This window comes from Colletes latitarsis, chromosome 1, assembly GCF_051014445.1.
Source record: "Colletes latitarsis isolate SP2378_abdomen chromosome 1, iyColLati1, whole genome shotgun sequence".
Lineage (NCBI taxonomy): Eukaryota > Metazoa > Arthropoda > Insecta > Hymenoptera > Colletidae > Colletes > Colletes latitarsis.
This window is the reverse complement of record NC_135134.1, coordinates 38,788,680-38,812,918: the sequence shown is the minus strand read 5'-3', so window position 1 is coordinate 38,812,918 and position 24,239 is coordinate 38,788,680. Positions and strand designations below refer to the sequence as shown.

Below are 24,239 nucleotides of genomic sequence, written 5' to 3'. Positions count from 1 at the left end.
ATTTTTTTCCGCCTACTCGACAAACGACTTCAAACGCCCCGGTTGGAAGATAATTATGTGTCGAAAGTTCGTTTGCGGCACCGCGAACCCTCGAAAAATTTGATTCCTCTTAGTTTTCCAGTTTTAAACTTTAAACTCCGTTAGTGAATTAATTTTTGTACGTTGTTTCGAGAACAGATTTAACAGATTCTAATTTGCAAGAAATAAAACGTGAAGATCGAACAATTTTTATTCGTTATTCGTAAATATTTAAATAAAAATTGTGTCCAAATCTTTATGGTTAAGAAAATATTCAAGGTAATAATTTTTATTGGGATTCGTTACTTGTAAAAAATATATCCTTCAAATTATATTTCGTATCTTATATTCAGGAAGCAATAACAACAGCAATGGTAAAAAATGTTAAATTATAGCTCGATATAAAATATTCGATATATCAAAATGGAGATTTCCAGGGAAGTCCAAAGAAAAATAAACTAACTTGAACAATTGTGTCGGGAATATTTCTTCGTATCTGGGTATCTCGTGAAACTAGAGTTTTGAAGTTCTTCGTATATTGTTGTAATAATCCCAACCATGGTTGTGCTTCGAGTAGAAGTTCGATAAAATGGAATTTGTAGAGGGGCGGATGCGATCTTTTTTGTTGTTTCGGGTCTCGTTAAATCTCTTGTCGGAACACAGTACGCGATACCTCGAAAGCGCATGGGAAGATTACGGTGAAACTTTTACTCATTCTCAAACTATCGGCGGAATCGGTGAAACTAGTAATTCGGGGATCTTCGAAACAATTCGATGATTTCTGTGCTTTGCTGTACATTTCACTATCGCTGTGTCGGTTTGAAAACACTCGCGTCCACCATGAACTATCCCGATTCTTGTCCACGACAATGGACCTATACGAAATAAAAATATTCTCAAAAATTAACCCATTCCCAGATTCCATAAATGTTTACAGAATTATATTAAAGTTATCGTAATTTATTTGGTTGATAGCATAATAATATGTTAAATTTTGATTTACTAATCTCATTCTACAATATTATTTACGGGTTTGTATATTTGTATAAAATAATTTGTATATTTTCTCAGTTAAGTTGTGTTTAAGTATACTAGATACTCAAGAAACTAAACCTCTGTGACAAAATTAAATGAAAATCGTCTATAAAATGGAATTAAATTTTAAGACGATGGATAACTAAATAATTGAGAAAAATAAGTAATGAAAGGTGTGATAGAAGAATTATAGTAATTTTGTTGTAATCAAGTACATTTAAAACTAAAATAAATCGCTGCAACTCTAAGACATAGAAATTTAAAGAAATCATATTTTATTTTTTTTTTTGTGTTGCAATATCGCTCGAAACAGAAAAAGGTTCGCGATAAATTTTTCGTACGACGTCACCGTATATTGAATACGTGTAAAACGCAGAATAACCACAGCTCCAACTCGTCTAAGAATAAAATTCAAACGAAAGTATCGAAAACCTGGGAAACCTGGTCGGATTTCTACGACGAATGCAGAAAAGTATGAGGCTATAAAATATTTTTTTTCTTTTTTTTGAAAGATTATGCGTGCAGAACGAATAGTGCCAATAAAAATCTGACCCATTTTATATCGATTCTACTATACGAACTTTATGTATTCCGTGTCGAAGCGATTCCATACTCCGGATCGAGGACTTCGATGTAAAAAATTAATCCTGCAGAAAGATGGTTTCAAATTCTTTTTAAATATAAAGGATGTTATATTTTTAATTTTTGCCAAATTTTTCCCCTAAAAATAATTGAAACTCTCCTAATTTCATGTGGACTATAATATACTCAAAATACTAGCCCCAAAACATAGAAACATCATTGAAAAAGAATATTTGCTTCGAATAAAAAAAAATTAAAAATTAACATTTTATCTCAATTTTACAATATTCCACTATTTTCCGCCCGTTTCGATACTCCTCCCCAATCATTTAACTTCGACCTTCTAAAATTGGACGACATTTCATTTTTGTAAAAAAATCACTCGAACATATCAATTTTAAAAACACCACACTTTTTTTAAATTTCTCCAATAATTGATTTAAATTTAAAATTTTATTTTTAAACCCAGAATAAAATTATTCTAAATTATATTTACTAAAAGGTATGGAATTTTTTAAATATTCTCGATCGATTAAATACGTAAATATAATTGTAAAGATAAAACTGAGTTTTTTCGCGAGCTACTGAAAACGTACTTGGATCTAGGCAATGGTTGATAGTATTTAGCATTCTTTGGGAACACGTTAGTCTCAATTGGAGGCTTCTTGGCGGCGTATTGGCGGGCCGGATCCTCGATTCTCGGACAAAGTTCTTCGATCGAGTCAATCGTATTCCCGAAGGCCTGCAGGGACTTCGCGAACCTGGACCTGACTCTGTTGAGGTCAGCACAGCAGATTGCCTCGAGGTCGTAAATTTTCCTCCTATACGAGACTGACGTGGGCGTCGAAAAACGTCTCTCGAACGAGTCCAGTTCATCTTGCAGCTCGTCGATGGCCCTCTGATACATCGAACTCCCCAGACATGCGAGCCAGCTCGTCTTCGACGCGTCCTGATCAACGTTTCGATAAGAATTACAACGCCTTGGACGTCGACTAACGAGCTACCAACTTACTCCGAGCAATTTTAGTGCACCGCCCGGAATCCCTGCAATCTCGACGGGCCGCCATTTTACGCCCCCATCTGCGGATCGATCGTTTTACACACTTTATCGCGCTAAACAAACCGATATTTTACGAAATTATATTTCTCTATACCATTTTCTTATTTGACTCTTAAATTGAATATTTTGTGGTTCAAAACATTCCCAAGTTCAAAATCCAGTAATACATCGTAGTCAAAATGGAGGTTAATTTACTTTCCAATTTTTGGATATGGTTGCAAAAAGGCAGATATAATTGAGCAATTATTAGAAACTCTAAAATTATTTTTAATATCTACTACGTATAACCTATATTTTGTTGTTCCTCACATATTACATCTTTTGCATAAAAGGGATTTTCTCCCCGTTAATAAATTAATAATAATAACAAAAAAACTATCTCATTAATTCGAGTAAAATCCGTTCGAAGTAATTTCCTCAAATATTATATTTAGAAAAATATTTTTACATTCGTCGTGAGTGCCAAGCTAACCTGTAAAATGTCCCCAGTCGCGTCGCGCCCGGTCGAATTTCAGCAGCGCGGTCATTTTGATTTCGCGACGAAGATTGAGTCTTTCGTTTCGCAGAGAGTTTCGCAAATCCCGAAGCACGTTACGAAGGTTCTCCACTCGCGAAATCGTGGACCTATCGCGTTCCAGGTTATCCAGTATCGCGTTATCGTCGACGCTGTCCATTTCCCTTTGCGACAGAGCGGAAAACTGACGGAACGTACAAGGAAAAAAAAAAATAATGTACAAGTGTCGCGAAAGAAACACGCGGGGCTGGAGAGTGTTTCGTGTCACTGCGTTTCCTGGGATTTCCTCATCTTTCGCGTTTTTCGGCGATACACTCTGGCCCCCCTCCCCTCCTCCTCTTTGACGTCAGTCGAGAGATCGACGTTTCTCGAGTGCTTCAAGATCTGCCACCGTTTGGGAAATTTCTATCGGTTTCTATGAATAAAATTATCTAAAAGACACTTGGACCATTGAAAAAAGAAAATTAGCAGAGATTTTGTGAATTATTTAGAGACTACGAATGTTTATGCATTTATGGGAAATTTTAATTTTCAAAAAAATTACAGAATGCACTCAATACGCAAAAATATAAGAAATACTTAAAGATACGAATTATTATATTTAGGGGTTGAGGATTTTCTAAAAAATCTCCATTTTATTAATTCTATTAATAGAAATATGAATTTGTATAAAGATCCGCAGTGTAATTGTTTATTTGAAACTTTCTTAACCTCAGCGATTATTAAGAAGATTATTTAGCGAGGAATGAAAAATAATTCCGGGTGTCTTTGTGAAGATTAATTAAATTAATTAAAAGCGTTACGAGGTGATGGTAATTTGTCGTCGAATTCGTCTCATGTTGGCAATTGAAAAGCCATTGAACCTCTTCATTACGTTTCTGACACGTTCGCGAAGTAATCGATAATTGCGCCGGGCAGATGTATTATCCGCGAAGAATTATAGCGGGACGGCTCATATTTATAGGCATTTCAGCAAATCACGAACACTAACGCCCTCGTTTCGCAGACAATTTTTCAGATTTGATATAATATATCGATATTGTTATTTTCGACGAAACGGCTAATAGGATTTAATCAAAACCTGATCCCGCGCTTACTGTGTGTTTTAATTATTTTTGGAGCCTGATTTACGCTGTCAGCAAAATGGAACCGACAGCCACTCATTGAAAATAATACGAAATACTTCAACGAAGTATTACACTCTGAAATGCGATCTTTCCAACTTCAGGAATTTTTTCCAAGGAAACTACAAAACTTTTCGCAGTCAAATTTACGAAGTCTCTTCACACGTGCTTAAATAATATTTCAAAATTTTTTGAGGCACAAAAAATTTAAATCACCTTCACTGGATCATCCAGAACCAGTTTCGAGAAAGACACAATCGTATTCTTCGAACAGTTACAAATTCATTATTTTTTAAAAATCTAAGTATAAACTTTCATTTGAAATATATTTTCGAAAGTACGTTTTTTAAAGAGGTTTAAAAATAAAATTGATTTTATCGAAGGAGAATCTAAAAAAAATTTTTTAAGGGATCGTTAAAATAATACTCTCGTTAAACGTTGGATCGACTATAAAACGTAATTAATGACCCCGATTGTCTTCGTCTCCAGTCGTCATGGCTATATTAACGAGCCCGGTTCTTCTTGGCAGTGGAAGACGCTTAATCGAGCGGGAGAAGCTCTCAAACGGCCCGTCGAGAAATGAAAAGGACAACGACGAAAGTGGGACGTAGAATGGGGACTCACGAGTAATTTTCATCTCGCTAATGCATGCAAGGAGCTCCAGAGGCGTGGGCGAAAGTAGATGATCGTCTTCCGCGAGGAAATAACCAAGGCGATGACAACGATGATGACGGTTATAACGACTGGGGAAGAAAGCCTGGCATTCTATCGAAGCTATAATTAAAACGACGACGCGCTGTGTCAATTTTTTCCGTTCCTTTTCAATTCCAATGTATATGCAAATATTTCTGATTAAAAATCAGTAATTAGATTTGAGTAAAAAAAGGATTGTTCCGTTTGAAAAATACGTACAAGTGATGAGAGTGTTTCTGTGCACGTGTGTGTATATCAGATGTGTGCACAAGTGTGGACGAACTCGCAGAATAATGTTCTGTAGAATTAATCACGTCCGTTCAGACACCTGCTCTCAATTCGATTATCGATTGCCTTCCTTAATTAGTTCCACTTCGTTCTATAATGCAAATGGCACAAGATGGTCCCACACGATCTACGAGTAACGTAATTGTAGCAAAATATAGTTATCTGTTAAATAATAAACCGAAAATTGTGCTTAAAGGGCGACATTTAATTCGAATGGGATTAATTAGTATTTCGTAAATAACGCGTTTCAAAATATTTTTGAATCTTGGGTTCTTCAATTAACTGTAGAAATACTGCTTACTCGAGAACATTTTTTTTCTATTTTAAAAATGTTTCTCTACAACGTTCAGGTAAAGCATCGAATAATAAATTTGTTATCTTTCAAATAGCTCTGAATTCTTCGAAATGCACAGGTCTGATTTAAAATTTGGTAAACTGAAATACAATATCGACTATTTTGGTTCTAGAGAAATTGATTTTCAAAATATTTGTTTTTTAGTTCAAACATTTTTCTCTGCAAATAACGTTCAGGAAAAGCATCGAATGATAAATTTGTTATTTTTCAAATAGCTCTGAGCTTTTGAAATCGCACAAGTCTGATTTAAAATTTGATAAACTTAAATAAAATATTCTCGAGCGTTTTGGTGCCAGAAAAATTAATTTGGAGAATTTGTATAGTTTTTATCCGCGTTTGAAAATTGTTTGAAGGTCGCGGTTTGCATTTTGTAGTCCCTGTCTCCTGTCGAAGCGTCAAAGTATACCAATTGCGTGCACACAGGTATGATTTTAGCGCCGCGGTTCGTCCGTACAAAGAACGATTTTCGAATTGTCCTGAGCCAAACAGAGTAGTTATTCAGAGAGTAAAACAAACGCTTTTTCAATACCCGAAAATCGTGGGAGTGAAAGCTCGAACAAAAGTAACAAGATTTTTCACGCAATGTGCTATCGGGTTCACAACATTTCATGACCCTAACAGTTATAATCGAAATGGAAAGAAATCCTAGGATACTAATTATTCGTTGAATAAAAATATTTTTGATTACAAACGACCATTACAAATAAATTGTCTATCATCGATAATCGTTATCGACTGCATTTTCTCTTTTTAAAAAATAACATTTCATGTGTCTGAAATATGGGGATACTGTTGAATTTTTTTTAAATTGTACAATTTTCATTATTTTTGCTTGAAAAAATACTGTGTATAGTCAAAACATCACTGGATATATACACAGAGTCTTTATATAAAAGAATCTATGATTGTCTTTTTAAAAAATAACAAACAAGGCCTGAAAATTGGGTGTCTCTAAAATATCTCCTTAAGGGGTGGCTTTTATTATTTATAACTCGTACAATTTTCATTATTTTTACATGAAAAAATACTGTAAGCTTAACAACCCTCAAATCATCAGTTATTTTTTATTGTAATATTATAATTTTCTCAAAAATCTAGAATTTTCCAAATTAGTGTATCTTTCACTTAAAACCTTTTGTAAGAATTTTCATATTATTTTTCCGTAAATGAATACTATTTTTGTGTAAAGCGAGAGGTTCTGACGATCCCCTAACTTTTCCAATTCGCTCGTAGCTTCAGCCATTCCGTATTTTTTTTTTCTTGTTGACAGGTCGAGTTCAGGCATTCCAGTCGACGATTTCCCTTTCGCGTTTCCATCCATTTTTTTAAAACCGATATCAATCGATGAAGCTAGCTTAACAGCGGCGCGATAAATCGCCGCCTTTGTACGCGGTCGTGCGTCGAGTGAAAAAATGAGGAAATCCGGGGGAAAAGCGAGCGGGACAGAGACAAACAGACGGCGAGTCAGAAATAAGGAACGAAAACGACGAAAGCAAAAGGAGAAATAAGGGGGAGACTAATGGAACCGCGAGAAATCAAGTTAGTCGAGGGACGAGAAATCTGTTGCCGGAGGGGTTTAACTGGCGTAAGCGCAAAGCGGTATGTTTCTCGATCGCGGGAGGAAATCAGGGAAAAATGACACGGAAAAGCAGAAGCTTCGTCTTTAAACATTCCTGGAAAAAAATATTCACGAGCAATATTCGCATTATCTTAGAAATTTTTGTTACAGTAGAGGATTTTTTCTCCCATTCAATATCAATTCATATTTTCAGCTCTATGCTTCCAGAGTATCCACAATTTTTTCTTAGAAAGGTATTAAAAATTATAGGAATTACGAGTCAAGTGTGGATCTTAAAAAAAAAGTGTTGATTCCATACAAATTTTTCTCAGAGGGAAGAAACTTTTTTTTTTAATTCAGTTTGAATTCCTACATTTAGCTCTACATTTCCAGAGTATCCACAATTTTTTTCTCAAAAAAATATTAAAAATTGTAGGAGTTACAATGAGTCAAGTGTGAATCTTAAAAAAAAGTGTCGATTCCTTACAAATTTTTCTTAGAGGAGGGAAGAAATTTTTCTTTTTAATTAAGTTTAAATTCGTAGTTTTAGCTCTATATATCCACAATTATTTCTTCAGAAAAATTTAAAAAATAATAAAAATGACAATAAATTGAAGGTCTCAAAAAAGGAAACTCAAGTACGATTGAAACGGAGAATAAAAATGTCTCCAAGAAACATTTGTGAAATAAAAATTATAATTTAATTGATAAAATCACAACGATTAAATAAAAATGAAACTCTTGTCACGCCTTTATTCTATTCGTCATTTATCGAATATTTCGAGCGCTTGTATCGAGAGACCAACGATCGAAAATTTCACGATGAATCGCGATCGTCGTAAACGTTCGTAGCACGGTTTGTCCCGGTTGCACGGCGTCGTGGCGCGTTTGCAGACACAGCTTCGAAGGTTGTCGGCCGTCGTGACGTGTCGTAGCACGAGTCCCGAGGATCGTAAACGTTGTCTACGACGATTCCGCGCGGCGTATTCGAGAAGCGACTACGGCGTCGAACGAGCGGAAACAAATCTCTCGTGACCTCCGCCCGTTTGTCAAGAATCATTCGCACGAACATTCGCCGCAGCGCCCATGTTTCATGCGATGTGAATAATAATCTATCCGGTCAACTACGTCGGGAGCGCGAGCCAAAAACCAACGGAAAGCGACTTCGTTGGCTCTCGCTCGTCCCGTTGTCGAATGGAGCAAAAGTTACGCAAACATGCGTCGAACCTTGGCGAAATTTATTAACAGTCCTTTAAAAATAATCGTTTCGAACGCAACCGTCAGTTTTTCTATCGTAAATAACCTACCTCGATCGGTCTTCTCCGTATCGATCGATGGTAAACAGGGTAAAAATGGTACGTGTCGTAAACTTTATTTCTTGATTGGCTAATCTTTTTCTTCCCCAAATAACGTTCAGAAAAAAGATCGAACGATATATAGGAATAATCGTGGTCGATTTTTATTAGTTTAATATAATTAGTGTCTGATGGAGTAAAGAGTCGAGACGATTAGTTTTAGTTTATGGTCGAATTCAAGATCGCATCGCATTTTTGCGTAACTTTCGGGACGACGTCGCGATATGAGATGCACTCCGACATCAAATAGACTGTTCTACTTTGAAATGCAATATGCACGACGATGGTACCTCTCTTGTTAAGTCGAGTGGACACTCGTTTCTCCTTTCCGTTTGTTTGTTACTATATAACGTGCCCGAGAACGTCGCCATATATTAGGAACGGGAGTAGGAACGTTTACGCGCATGATCGTATCGATGCCTCGAGTTAGGCGGAACGAGAGAACGAAATTTGAGAACAGATAGCCCCGGGATCCGATAAATATTGAAATATTGAAATTTTGGTAAAGTATAAACGTTTCTAATGGCTCGCAAGCATTTTGAAATACCAAACTAGAATTTGTTCGCGTTTAATTCGACGAAAAGAATAGCTAGGAGAAAATTGTCGATGAAACGAACGTCCAAACGGCTTAGATCTGTCGGCAGCATGCTGTACCACTACTATATGTATAGAGTATGTAATGTGAAACTATAGAAGATTAGAATATAGAACAAAGAAACGGCAGGCAGACTCACTTGTTGTAGAGGACTATGTCGGGCCGCCATATGTGGTCGGAGGGCACGTGTAGCATGTGAACTCCCCCGTACTCCTTTGGCTCCCATCGCAGCTTGTAATCGTGCCATGACTTGAAACAACCAACACAAAAAATATAACCATATTATTGATCCGTTTTTCACCACCTTAGCTTTAATCGAAGAAGAATATATCTTAAACAATGTTCTTTCTTAATGGTTATAGTCGTGACAAAGTTGCATTTAATGTTGAACAGTAATCGTGAAAGCACAGAAAGGCAGTGGTCCCATCTACTTTGAAAACCTACTTTGAACGTGACAGAAAATATTCAACATTCTTCAGAAATTGATTCTGCATTGTTACACCAAGGATGAACGAGTAATCATTAATCTCTAAGTATGCAGTCTGTGGAGGCACTCCCGCAATCGAGTAAAATTTGTACTAATGAATTTTAAATAATGAAAAATAACATTTTTGATGTGTAGTTTAAGGATACTGAAACATAATGCCAAAGTTTCAAATTGCTGCGTTATTATTTTTCCTTGAAAAAAAAATCCTGAACATCAATGAGATTGCTCGACCAAAAAGTAGAATATCCCCTTAAAGAATCAACCAAAAATGTAGAATAATATTTTTTCGTATCAAGCTTTGTTAAAAAAAAAATCGATTTTTAAAACTCTAACATTGATGCACGTAAAAACAGCGAACATTAATGAGACACACGAAAATATTCAAATATAATTATCTCGAAAACGGAGTATCATATGAAAAATTGTATTCCACGTTTTCGGCTTATTTTCCCTCATAGAATGACCCACTACTTGATTAGACCACGATTATTTGAATATCAATCCAAGTAGAAACAATGCAATATATGGTTAGACGTACAAATTTTCAAATGTAATTATCTCGAAAACGAAGCATCGTACGAAAAATTATAATTTATTTTTCTGACTTGTTTTTCCTCGTAGAATCTCCCACTACTTGGTTAGACCACGATTATTTGAATATCAGTACAAGTAGAAACAATGCAATATATGGTCAGACGTAGATATATTCAAATGTAATTATCCCGAAAACGAAGCATCGTACGAAAAATTGCATTCCACGTTTTCGACTTGTTTTCAGTCATAGAATCGCCCACTACTTGGTTAGACCACAATTATTCGAATATCAGTACAAGTAGAAACAATGCAATATATGGTCAGACGTAAATATTTTCAAATGTAATTATCTCAAAAACGAAGCATCGTACGAAAAATTGTATTCCACGTTTTCGACTTGTTTTTCCTCGTAGAATCGCCCACTACTCAGACCTATTATGATCATTTGAATATCAAGTCCAAGTAAAAATATTACAACATGGTCAGACGTCAAAATTTTCAGATGTAATTATTTTAGAAACTGCCGATGATACGAAGAAATGTTATTCTACATTCTTTACTTAATTTTCGCGGTAGAAAGCATCCATTCCTTGGCGGTGTTGTTAATAAAAGTTCCAGCATGAGTTTTACACTCGCGTACTTGTATACCAGGGGCGCGAACTATCGCGATTGCGTTGCTTATCGACTCGAAGCCTTCATATATCTCCGGCGCAGCGCGAACAAACGTGCACGCCCACGCACACACGTATTACTCGCAGTTTGCCGCGTTCGTGTGCCCCCGTATAACATATGTACGTGCCTCGAGACCGGAACATATCGAAGCAGAAAATTGTGCCCTGGAATTGGGCGGGATTTCATGGAGCCGCGTGAAAAAGGGAAACATTCTCGAAGGACGAAGCGGTCGTGGGCGATGGAAGAAAGTTAGAAATGCTAGTCGTAGATATGGTCGAGCCGTATGGGTGGGTGGAACCGTATTTCATACTAACAAGAAAACAGGAAGAAGGATCTATCCTTGGACGTCTGGCTTGAGAATATCTCGCCTCGATGGCTTTGCAGTGGATACTCCTATGAAAATAGTGCCATACTAAATCTTCCTGCACAGAATCGACCAATATTTCAGCATTCTTTTATTTAATCCTATTGTCAAACATTAAATACCTTTATAATTTGGATTAATTCATGTCTGGAAAGACGTGAATTACCTTTGATTTAATTTCTGTTTTTAGAAATGTATTACAGAAGTATTTTAAGTTTCAGAAAAAAATTGGTGATAATTGGTGAAATTAATAATCTATAAAATTTGCATGAACTATGAAGAGCAAGATTTTGCTGGATCAGTTGTTGATTGAGTTGCTTTGCTGAGACTGATTGAGTTGCCTCGGGAATAGGGCCTGATTAGCCTACGCTGGAAAGGAACGAAGGGCTGATTAAGTTAGCCTCCCTCGTAAAGGAACAAGGTTGTCTAATCCACCGCAAAAACAGATTAAGTTACCTCAGTTGAAAAGCTAATTGAGCTGTCTAAGACGCTGACTAAACTACGTCGAAAAGGATGACTCGAACCGTGTGTTACCTTATAATCGACTCTGAGCCCGAGGAAACAATCTAAGCAAAACACGGAACGATCGCTTCGTAATTTTGTTACGCGAGAATTATTTAATTATTTACGTGAAACCTTTCTATTCCTGCGAAATGGCCAACAGGAAACATTCTTTCGTTCTTTTCTTACAAGCGAGGATTGCGTTCGTTTAAACTTTCAACTCCATTCTCTGAATTCATGTTTTTCACATACTGTCAACACCAGCGGTAAACACGGACATCTGGTTCTGTTCGGAGCATAGTTACTCGCGTTACTATTGTACGTAGCATGCAAGTTTGACACAGTTTGCTCACAAGTAAAGTGCCGATTCAATGGCGATTAGTTTCTGTCAGTTTATTGACAAATTGCTACAAATGTCTTACAATTACTATGTCTGCCGAGCCAATTATTTGAAACTCGAGTATCAAGCCCGTCCCCAGTTCTCGGGAGTTGTCAAAACTAATCTCGAGTTCGTATTTGTCCGTGGAACGATCGTGTGTAAACGCAAACTTACGTTTCCCTGGCATTTAGTATTTATTATTAGATTTACTACCTTCGACCTGGTTGCAAAATAATATTCAACATTTGTATTATTCCATTTTTGTACCATTGTGGAAGAAAAATCATCTAGAAACATCTCTTTAGCAAATATAGATTTGTTTATAGAATTCTCGTGCAAGAAACAAACTTATGTTTCTGGCCACTGTCATTTAAAATAAAATTGTATTTCAATCTGTCTCTCTTTTTCCCCAACGCATTTTGCTTTCGAAATATAAATGATTTATGGTTAAAAATAAATGAATATTCCAATATAGAACCAAACAAGGTAAAATTTAGTGAAATAAAAGTTTATTTTTAATTTTTGTTTAAAATTCTGAGTCAAAAATAATACAAAATAGTACAATTGTCAGAATATTTTTGATATTTTACAATTCCTTCAAAACAAATTTAGAAGTCACTTAATTACGTTGTATTTTGAGTTATTAAAAATTGAAAAGCAGGGATTACATTTGACTGAATAATAAATAAAATGATAAGATGGCGTCGTATGGTATAAGACTTCATTTTCCCCGGTGCAATTTAATTTTTCGAAGGAAAACGACCGGAGCATATCAGCCGCTCTCCTGCGCTCAGGATTCTTGCGACGAGAGAAAGTTTGAGGAAATTCGATTGCCTCGGAGCCATTAATTAGTGGCCAATTATCCCGAGGGGCCGCGGACGGCACGAAACTTCGGCGAGAATTTCTTCGTCGGAGATCCAATCAGAGATTCGCTTTTTTGAGCCGGTACTGTATAACTTGACAATGTTCTCGCACCTATTCCCCCAACCGTGACAACTAAATCTTCTTCTCCGAGGCTCTGTACACTCTTTTTATACGTTAACGTAATTATAATTAAATTTGTTTCAATCCTATAATTCAACTCTTTCGAAACGAGCGGTGTATCAAACAGACACTGACTTTTTTATTACCGTCAAATCTGAAAGTATTCAATTTTTGTTTTAATTAAACGTAGTTATTTCGAAACGAGTGATACATTAAATAAAATATGGTATATTAAAAACATTGACACACCCTGATATTGTTACTATTTAAAAAATTATTCAGGAACAAAATGGTACATCTTATAAAAGATTAGTCTTTAGATATTGATATATTAAACAGACAAGATTTTTATTATCATCAAATCTGAAAGTATTCAATTTTTGTTTTAATTAAATGTAGTTATTTTGAAACGAGTGATACATTAAATATAATGTGGTATATCAAAAACATTGAGACACACTGATATGATTACTATGTAAAAAATTATTCAGGAACAAAATGGTAGCTCTTCGAATACGACCGGGCTTTAATTGTTTCTTACAAAAAATCTTTTGATACTTCTCTAATGAAGTGTCGCCGACATAATGACTTTCTTTCACGGCCCAGTAAGAGAATTAACCGCGATTTTCCAAATCGTTGGATCGAACATGCCGGACACCAGGGTTCGTTCGACCTTACTCGATTTCTTTCCCTGGGGAGAACCGAAAGGTGATGTTTACCGTGAACAACCACCCCAAAGAACATGCTAGAGAGAGTAATTAGGTCTTGTGCATCCATTTCATTGGAAATGAACGCTTCAATGTCACATTGGAACGATTAAATACTTGCAATACTTCAAATAATATCTTGAAATATAAGAATTGCAAGCTCTAAAGTTGCTCTTGTTTGACCATAAACTTCCGAGATACTCAAACTTCCAGTAGTACAGGATAAAACAATTTTAATCGCACTGAAAGTGTCCTTTATATACTTTCTCTGGTGAAAGTTTCATTAAAGTGCTATAGTTCGTGAGATAAGGTGTAAATTTCACGGGCCAAACTGCGGGCATAAACTACCCAGCGTACAAGTGTGGTCAGCTTTGACCGTGGTTTGACGCCTACTGTGACGTTTTAGTGTGTTCTGCGGTACGAGACAAACTTTTCCTAGTGTCGACGTTAGTGTTTTTTTTTTATCGATGATTCTTAAACGTGGAAACGAGGTTTCAACAGCCGATGGGTCGAGAGTCGGTGTGTTTCGTAACGATCTGTATTTCTCCTTTTCCCTCCCGTCCGACTCCCGGGATTCTTGGAACTCTGCCTGCGCTAGTTAATTCTCTGAATTTCCCAGGTCCTGGAGTACACATTGCGGTGACCGGATGTCCAGGAATCCCAGTTTATGACTTTCTACCAATAACAAGCCGAGACCTACGATTAAGGGTTCCCTAAATCCTCTGGCTACATAAGCTGTCTCGCACTAACAATAACAGTATGTCAAAGCATGTAAAAATAAACTACAGTGTCATTCCAACGAACAGTATTATACGAAAACCTAAGAAAAATAAATCAAATGACCTGGTATGATGGACCAATAGCTTCCACGAGAAATCTGACAGAAGAAGAAAGATCTACTGAAGGTGTTACCTGCTCAGACTAGTTAACAAGGTATTGCTTTGGGCATTGGATGGTCAATGAGTGTCTCTAGGAGTTGCCAAGCTAATGCAGCCTATAACATCTCGGTCTGAATGGACCATGAACGTGATTCCACTTCCGACTCCGCCACTGTCAGGGGATTATTAGGGCTCGGAATATCTAGTCTCTCGTCGTTATCCGAAAGGAACGGGTTTGGAAGAACCACTTGACTCTAGGGCGCAAATCCTGTATGGAAACTCGTCCTTCTTTTCGACAGCTCTTCTATCTGCTGGACCAATAATACTTTAAGGAAAACATATTTTCACTTGGAAACTCTACTACTGTATCCAAAAAATATAAAAGTTGATATCCCGGTTTTTCGAGCCAAAAAGTAGATCGAAAGCTCGCCGAGACGTTGCCAAACTGGAAATTAATGGAGGAGATAGGACTCCCATTATTAATCTTCTGCGTGTACTTTCAATCTGAAACTTTATACAATAAAAAGTTACTCGTCGTTCGAATGTTTGTATAAATCGCAAAAATCTGTTTAATTGTTTTATAAGGCTTCGATTATAAGTCGAGATATCTTTGGCTCGCTTCGAGTTGAAAAATGACAGTTATTTTACAATTTCTTAAAGGGGGAGGGGAAATCATTAATCACAGCAATCATAGCGATCGTTAAGTTTGCGCAAACCCGGATCAAACGATTCGTTTGGAACGGTTATCGCGAATATTCCGGCTGCGAATGAATTTCTTCATTAGACCGGCCCCTCCCCCGCGATGGGAATTAATCTTCCAGGAAGCCTTAATTACATTTAGCCCCGGCGACGACTTAAACTCCCCGAAGCCGTCGGAAAATTTATGATACGTTTTCTTGAAACGCGAGCGTGTGTCTGCGATCGACAGGTGGTGAAATCGATTGCTCGGAAAGGTTTCGAGCCGCGGAGATTCACAATCGCGTATCGATAACTGCGTCCCTTTTGCCCGAGCAGTCAATACATCGGAAATAAATTGATAACAATAGTGGCCCCGGCGATGGCCTTTCTATCTATGGACGCGTCATGACCCTCTTCTACTATATATCGTCGCTTCGTTTTCAACTGATATCGGTACTTCTCTTTGTCCGACTGCCTGGCCGCCATTCTCTTTCTTCCCCGGCCTCGAACTCTATTCCTTTTCGCTCTTTGATCGGCCCAAATCTTCCTTTTGATGTCCCTCTCGCCTTCGACATTCGGTGGTCGATTCGTCCTGTCAATATCGGCCAACACACTTTAACATACCGGGACAAATGTATTTGTACAAACACAATAAAGATCGTGTAGAAACTCTCGTAAACAGCATACCACTATTAGAAACAATACTACGTAGTAATTGATATTGATAGTGTCAACTGAATTATTTCCCCAACTAATCGACGAATCAATATTTCCTTTACCACGGATGAGAAAAGAATTATAGGTGACTTGAGAATTCACTTGAAAAGAAGACATAAAAAGAATCATCCTGATTACGAAAACAATTGACTTGGTCAAGTCAAACGCATAAACGAATAACAAGTGTTTGTAAGGACACAAGTTTGCTCGAAGTATGAAACTTTGCTAAATAGTCACTAATTCGTGCAATCTAAATGTTATTAATTCCTTTCACCTGCAGACCCCATCGGAGTTTTAGCTTTTCAGAATATTCCGTCGACTTGCAGCCCATCGGATTTCGCGGAATATTATCCTTCGCCATTCTCTATTGAGCGGCCGACGGCTCACGGAGATTTTATTCATCCTTATTCAGCAGCATCCCTCGCGCCGAGGATCAGTAATAAACCCTTACGAGTAGTCCCGATAATCGATACCATTTTCGAGGGATCGTTTCATCATTCGTCGCTTCGTTAGACGCCAAGGAAGCCCCACACGTCGACAGAATCTTTCAAACTACAATTTTTCAACAAATTTCACCTGTCTAAGGACAGCAACGAATGGTGCTTAGGGAGGGACTAGTATCCATTAACGAAACGTCAGACAGAAGCTAGTTTACGAGAGAACCAAACGCTTTAATTCGTTGTTCGAGGACGACACACGACTGTCGATGGATGGCGCCTTGTTTTTTCATCATTCGCCACTTCGTTAAGCCTCAAGGAAGGCCCAAACATCGACAGAGTCTTTTAAACTATAATTTTTCAACAAATTTCACCTACCTCCCTGTTTGAGGACCGCAACGAGTGACCCCTAGGGAAAGACTAGTATCTATTAACGAAACGACAGACAGAAGTTAGTTTTCGAGAGAACCAAAACGCCTTGAATCGTTGTTCGAGAACAAAGCACGGCTGTGAAGCGGACGAAGGGGTTTGCCATAACTTCGGGTTACACGTGTATTCGTTGTGCCGAGTGCTAGCCGAAGGCAAACCGGTTTTGCCTAGTATCTGCTAGGTTGTCACACACGGTCGGGTCGGAGGGTTGGTAGCTAAAGAGGATGGTTTCGACGTTGAAGGATGGCGTGTCGCTGGGAGACGCGACCAGAATACCTTCCAGCGCACGTACACGCATAAGTACACACAGAGACGGATGTGACTCCGTGTAACGATCTGAATCTCTCCTCTCCCCAGTCCTCTCTCGATTTCGGATTCCGTTTCTCCGTCGAATGTCGCGCCCGGGCAAGTGTTTGCCATATGGCACGGTTATGTATCGTCATCTGCCTGGGAATGGGTTCTCCTGTCGCGCGGAGACGTGTTCGTCGCGATTCTGCACGACGGACGAGGATTCGCAAGACGAAGAAAAATTGCTGGAGGGCTGTCGCTGGCCGCCACGAAGAGCAATTTGTAGTCTGGGAACGGAAAACACGGCTACGATTAGGGCATCGTGGCTCGCGACGCTGTTCAAACCATTGCAAACCATTTCAAACGAGTGGAAACACTGAGACAAAAGTGGACTAAAATGGAAACAATAGAGAATTAGAAAGACTAATAGAAGTTTCACGATAAAATCTTTAATTTTGACCAGAAAAAATTTTCTCGTTGAAAACAATAATTTACAAGAAGAAGTTTATTATGGTAAAACGTAGACGTGGAGTTTGCGAGTCGCCAGTTTTTATTCGTGGCAGCATCCGTTACATTTTTAGCAAAGAAAGTTAATTTGCTGTTAAAGACGAGAATGTTCATAGCTCCAGGAGCGTAAATTGCATGTGTACTTGTGAAGAATTTAGCGGGATTTATCTTTGAAGACGTTTCTCGAGTCGCTCGCGGAGCGAGGTTAAGGATGTTAATTGGTCTCGCTTAATTATTCTTTAATTACATTTGCTACTGCGCCTTATTCTCGCGGCCCTCGTCCTTTTCTATTTCAATTCTTTCTAGCGCGGGGCTCTAGCACGGAACGCTATACAGTCGCGAGATTATGTATAGCAAGGCGGAGCAATTTACAGTAACTGCGCTGCGAGTAACTACGGAAAAAAGCTAAAATGACTGTCGTCTCCCACACATGGGATATGCCATCTTCAATTCTCCTAATTCACCGGCAGTTTATTTATCAGTCGAGTTGCAATCACAGGGACACTCTGGAATAATAATTAAAAAATTTTGTTTAACGAATATCTCAAAAATATTGAGTGAATTTTCCTTTAAATTGTACAATACAATATTTTACAGTCAGTGGATTGGACATTTGATATCTCGACATTTTTTTAATTTATGTTTTGCATCAAATCGTGAGAAAATTAGAAAAATTACTTTTCTGAATTTTAAAGGTTCCCCATCTCGAAGATTTGGTATAGTTTATAAAAATATAATTTTGAATCGCGAAGAAAAAATTTGATACGTTTCTGTATGTTTGAAATTAATTAATTTGACTAAAATTTACAAATTCCAACGTAAACAGACTTCTCGAGACCAATTTCCCTGGAACTTCATACGAACGAATTGCTGTTCGAGTATTCGGTTTATTTATACTTCGAAAAAGTACACGTCTAGCGAAGCGTCTTGAATATGCGTAACTGTTTCTCGTGTTTCCGTTTTCTCATGACGAAATTGAATTATGTAGTACGCGTCGGCGAACAAATAGTGCCCCTCGAGTAGTTTGAACACAGGCTAGAATATCTGAAACTGCGGGTACACCTGTAGTACGATAACGCGAATCGCGTATAAAAATTAAATAAACATTCGTCTGTAGAAAAGAAATTTTAATGAAAAATTGATATAAAATATTGTAGGGTTATTTTTGGATCGATTTGAATTACAGTGGAGTTCCCATTATCCGGCACCTGGTTATCTGAAATGTCCAAATAGCCGGCAATATTTACCCCGACCATTTTTCGGTTACGGATTATATTTTACTGATAAATGACATCGATACTAAACAATTGACGAATAAAGCGTAGCAATCTTATATATTCTATTTTTTATTAATAAATTGTATTACTACATTACCCATGGCTGTGTTTATTAAATATCAAAAACCAATTTGTAAGAAAAATCGATAGGGGGTTGGTGCAGACATTTTTCGGCAAAATTAAAAAGTTTCAAATCATTCTGAAAAAATTATGTTCGGTTAGAGAAGTCAATTACAATCATTTTTTGCCAATACATATACCCCCAAAATCCTACGCACTTTTGAGAATAAAATTCTTTATCGAAAATATAATTTCTGGCCAGAATTGCTTCCTCGAAATTTCATGTTTAAAATATCATAACTCCTGAACGGATTGGAGGATTTTAATGTTTCAAAAAGCAAACGACGCGTATTTTGGTGTAGAATATGTAGAAATTCTAACAATAATGAAAAAGTTGTTCTTTGACCCCGTAAAATGAGAAAAACCACATAAAAATGGTCCAATTTTCAAACAGCCATAACTCCTACAATAGTCAATATATTTCAATGAAACTTTTTTCTAAAGTAGAGCTCATGAGTATATACAAAAAAGTATTAGACAACTTTTCTGTAGGGCATCAAACAAATTTATTAAAAATGAAAAACCAATTTCTATGGAAAATCGACGGGGGGGTAGGTGCCTAAATTTTTCGACGAAAAAAAAAATTTTTAATCGTTCTGAAAAATATATTTTTGGCTGTAGGGGTCAATTACAATCATTTTTGGTGAAGAGTCATATCGTCGAAATCCTACTCATTTCCTAAAAAAAAATTCGAGAAGGTGTGAAATTTTTCGACAAAATTAAAAAGTTTCAAATCGTTCTAAAAAAATTATTTTTAATTGCGGGGATAGATTAGAATCAATTTTGGTGAATAGACATATCCCCGAAATCCTACGCGCTTTTGAGAAAAAAATTCTTTACCGAAAATATATTATAATGTGTGGCCAAAAATGTTTCTGTAATTTCATTTTCTGTCTCATTTCCTCTTGTGTTAATTTCTGTAACCTGTTAGTAATGTTGCGGGTGACATGAAAATGGCTATAGGGTTCTAGAATCCCAGAAAAATGGGCCGATAATATACATTGTCTGTGAGGTCTACTCATATGCCTTGTCTGCGATTATATTCCTGGGTTTTATGACTTCGTATGTAGGTATAATCCAATTATTCGACATTGCCGCAGTCCCGAGTATGCTGGATAATCGACATTTTATTGTAATAACGAGCATTTTTAAATTTTTTAGAGGGTCCTCGCTATAACGCCCAGCCTTGTGACTTTTATCGAGGTAAATTAATATCACTCACCTGTTCGACCCATAGATTCGTCGTCATAATCTGGTTCTTCAAGTTCTACAACAGAAACCAAAAAAACGTTGCATTATAGATTTCGCTCGATTCGCTTGTAAATTATTATATTAATATTTAAAATGAATTTAAAAAAAATAAAATGTTTATTATCTAGCTTACCAGTTGATAACTGACAATCAAATTCAGTAGGTTGTCAAACGACATACAATTTCTGGTTTATGTGCTCAACATTAAATATTATTTTATTATTATTATTTTTATTTCGAGGTATTAATTATTGTGTTCAAGTTAAGTGGGACACCCTGGTATATTTATATGGTCAGACGCGTCAAATTCAACAATGAAATTGCTAGCAAATAATATTTATAAGGTAAGTATAAATTTGGAACCGAAACCTCTAGAATTGATCGGTAAACCGATGTTCCACAACCGCACTGTTTGGCAGCCTATCGTCCATATTTAATACAGAAACAGTGTTCCGGGTGGTAGCTGTGCCCTCTGTCCCTAATCAAACAAAAGGGCGTAGCGATCTGTGGGCGAAGAGACAAGGGGGCAAAGCGGAAACACGGTGGGTTTAGCCCCCAGTGACCCTGACTGGACAATAGAGTTGACTCTTACTTTGGTCAACTGTTCCCGTACGGAAACCATGTTTATCAAACACAGTCTGAAACATATTCCGTCGCCAAAAATATTAATATTCAGTTTCCGTGTCCACGTTATATAATTTATTCATTGCTGTTTTCTTTTTAATACATTTTATAATTTTATATTTATTTTATATCTATTATCACTTGGTTCGAATTCTGTTTTATACGTATCGTAATAATAATTTTTTTTAAATGTATTTCTGCATTCAACAATATTGTTATAATAATGACAATTGTAATATAATTGTGGGACAAAGAGTATATATTTGAAAAGGAAATGGGTTTACGAATATTATATAACAGAAAAATAATATAGTTAATGGATAATTGGAAGTGCAAAAACGTTTCAGACCCGTTGTAAGCCAATTGAGTGGATGATTATTTAGTGGCTATTCGGCGAAGAGTCAAAATCTTCGAAGCGATTGGTGTCAGAGTTAACGTATTTTTGGAGCAATAAACGTCAGCGACCACTGGCGTTCGATTAAAGGAGATATTTGCATCGACTATCTAGCAGTGGAATATGCTTCAACGTCAACCGACGTCAAGCGCGTCGAATGAATTAAGATTGGCGGTTATTACATTTAATTGTAATATTTTCAATTAAGATTGTAAAAAAACGTACACGAAGGAAAGGAATATTTTATTCGTCTGAAATCATCGAGCTTTTTAAATAACTACATAATAAATTGCAATGTTAAACATAATAATTAAGTATAATATAATATTGTTATAATATTATAATATGATTTACCATTTTCTATATTCAAATCCACATGTGATTAGTAAACAAGTATTTTCCTACTATTAAAACATTTATTGAAACAGAATTTCTGAGTAGAATTTTATTATGCAAACATTTCAATGTTTACTGCTTTATAACAAATTATTTCAAAATTTCACTAAACCTAGTGATTTGTTATGAAAAGATACGTCTAAAAGGAAGAATAAAATTTTTTCATACGAAGCTTCATTTTCAAGAAAATTGAATTTCAATAATTATGGCGCTACGCACATTCCAAGTAGAAATAGTAAGTAATTAGTCAGACACACCAGACAAATTTTCAAATACGATTATTTCGTGAACCTAGCATTCTACAAAAAAATGTTATTTCATATTTTCCACTGATATTTTCACGAAGAATCACCCTATATATTTTTTACAGTGTTACGGCCAAGCTTTTTTAATCAGAAGCATTTAAAAGCTTCTGAAAAACATTTTGATACTTTAATAAGTATCATTATCATTTAATTATCGTATTAATAATTGTTACAAAGTTACAAAAGTTTCTGTGCTTAAGTTACTGCATTTCGTACGCAGGAATTATAAGTAATTTTACCACGATACAAAATTTAACAATTGCTCGATCTTCGAACCGTTTTACCGCGAAACATTTACGAAATTCTCTCGGTTCATCTACTGCTAATTTAAATTCGGAGTCGCGCAAGTTTTAATGAGTTCGGTATTCGTTCTTTCAGAAGAAGAACGAAACTGTGTGACAGCTGTGAAATGTAAACGCCTCAGAGGTACCAAAGCAGCGAGAAATAAGTAAAGATAAGCTTCAATGGACGAACTTTTAATCAATGCGAACGTTCTTATGCTTTAATATCAGAGTTCCACGAACGCAAACATTGTTCCATTTCATAAATCTGACTTAAACGCCGTTGAAAGCATTCCATAAATCTATCCATAAATTCATAACTATAAGATCATTTTGTCCATCTAAGAAACATTGAGAAACTTAAAGTAAACGCAAAGAAAAAAGCGAAATCGTTCCCAGAAAGTATTTTTGAGATCTTTGTAACTTTGGATACTTATACAGTTTATGTATGCTCAAATATTAAAATATAGTACAGTGAACTCCTGTATAAAATTGCAATAAAGTGGAAGAATTTCTTTTTGTGTTAGCTGTTTATAAGCATATTTAAATAATTAAATTGACCTGTTAAAATTACCAATAAACATACCAGAATTTATTTTTATATTAACTGTTTATAAGTGATAACGTTCATCTGTCAAAATTGATTCATAAACATCAGAATATATTTAAATTATTATGTTAAGTATTTAAAAAAAAAATATGCAATAAGTGGAAAGATACATTTCTGGTTGTTTTTTTTCCTTGGTTATGGCCAGGAATTAATACCGTCTACAGAGAATGCAACATAGAGGATTTTTGTCGCGCTAAGCTAGTAATCTTACGTCGCATTAAGAAGATTAGTGTTTACCTAGAGAACTTATATATAGGGACTAATTCAGAACAGTACGGGGGAATTAAATACGAACGTAATATGCGAGGGAAATTCCACCCAGTAGCGAAATTTAAAACTCGAATAAACGTTAATGTAGAGCAACCTTGTAAAAAAGAACAATCAAATTATTCCTCTCGAGGACTGGAATTTTTCTTCAGAGCTTCTTGTATTTTTTCCAAACTTTAATCTCTTCGATAAAATTAGAACTTATGAAAAAAGAATTCAGAATGAACAGTACAATTATTAAATAAACTTCTCAGTTTCCAGCATTGTTGTAGTAATTAAGTTTGGCCATTATTAATATCTGATGTGTGACCTTTTGTAAATGAGGTCGGTTAGTCTGCAAGAGAGTCGCTAAAACAATTGAGGACGTATGTTGGCCTGCGAGATTTGGACACAACGGAAAGGTCAACTTGCTAAATGCAAATAATAATTTTCATTGTTGTTAAAATTAGTCTCCTATATTCTAATATCCTCTTTTTAAATATTAAACTTGTCTCAATTACTCCAATTCTTAAAAGATCTTTTCAAATTAAAAAGGTTCGTGCATAAAATTTAATTTCGACTAGAATGGGAAACTGGAACACAGAAAATGTATCGATTCAATTCTGATGCCTCGTACAACTCCATTTCATAAATTGACCGGACGGATATTCTATCTGCAGGTGGAGGGAGACGGAAATTTAGAGGGGATTATCCATTCGTGACGAAAATGGTCATAAAGCATGAAATTACTGATGTTCCGCGCAAACCTCGGAAACCGGCGTAATTAGTCTTCAGGGATTTAGGGATATGCCCATTCCGGGCTAGGAACAGTGATTCTTAACCACCCTGCTGTGAAGGTGGCCACACTGGGCCGCCCCACTCGTTTCCAAAACCCTTTAAACATAATGTAACTTCTATCTTCACTTGATTTTCAAAATTCAAATCTGATTCACAGAATGTATAATCCAGAATAAAACTCCGTTAAAGTTGTACGAT

At 36.3% G+C, this 24,239-nt stretch overlaps 1 protein-coding gene across 4 annotated transcripts in view; it reads right to left on the bottom strand.

The window, feature by feature from the left end:
• Nucleotides 1-24,239, bottom strand: part of Nachralpha4 (nicotinic acetylcholine receptor alpha4) — a 156,504-nt gene that overhangs the window by 80,207 nt on the left and 52,058 nt on the right. For 3 of the 4 annotated variants that reach the window (XM_076769302.1, XM_076769310.1, XM_076769320.1), the window contains exons 3-4: nt 20,359-20,403; nt 9,317-9,426 (exon numbers count right to left, since the gene is read on the bottom strand). In XM_076769302.1, coding sequence (XP_076625417.1) covers nt 9,317-9,426; nt 20,359-20,403 — 155 coding nt within the window. Of the gene's footprint in view, nt 1-9,316; nt 9,439-20,358; nt 20,404-24,239 lie in introns of all 4 variants that reach the window. The other variant, XM_076769329.1, reaches the window with a different exon arrangement.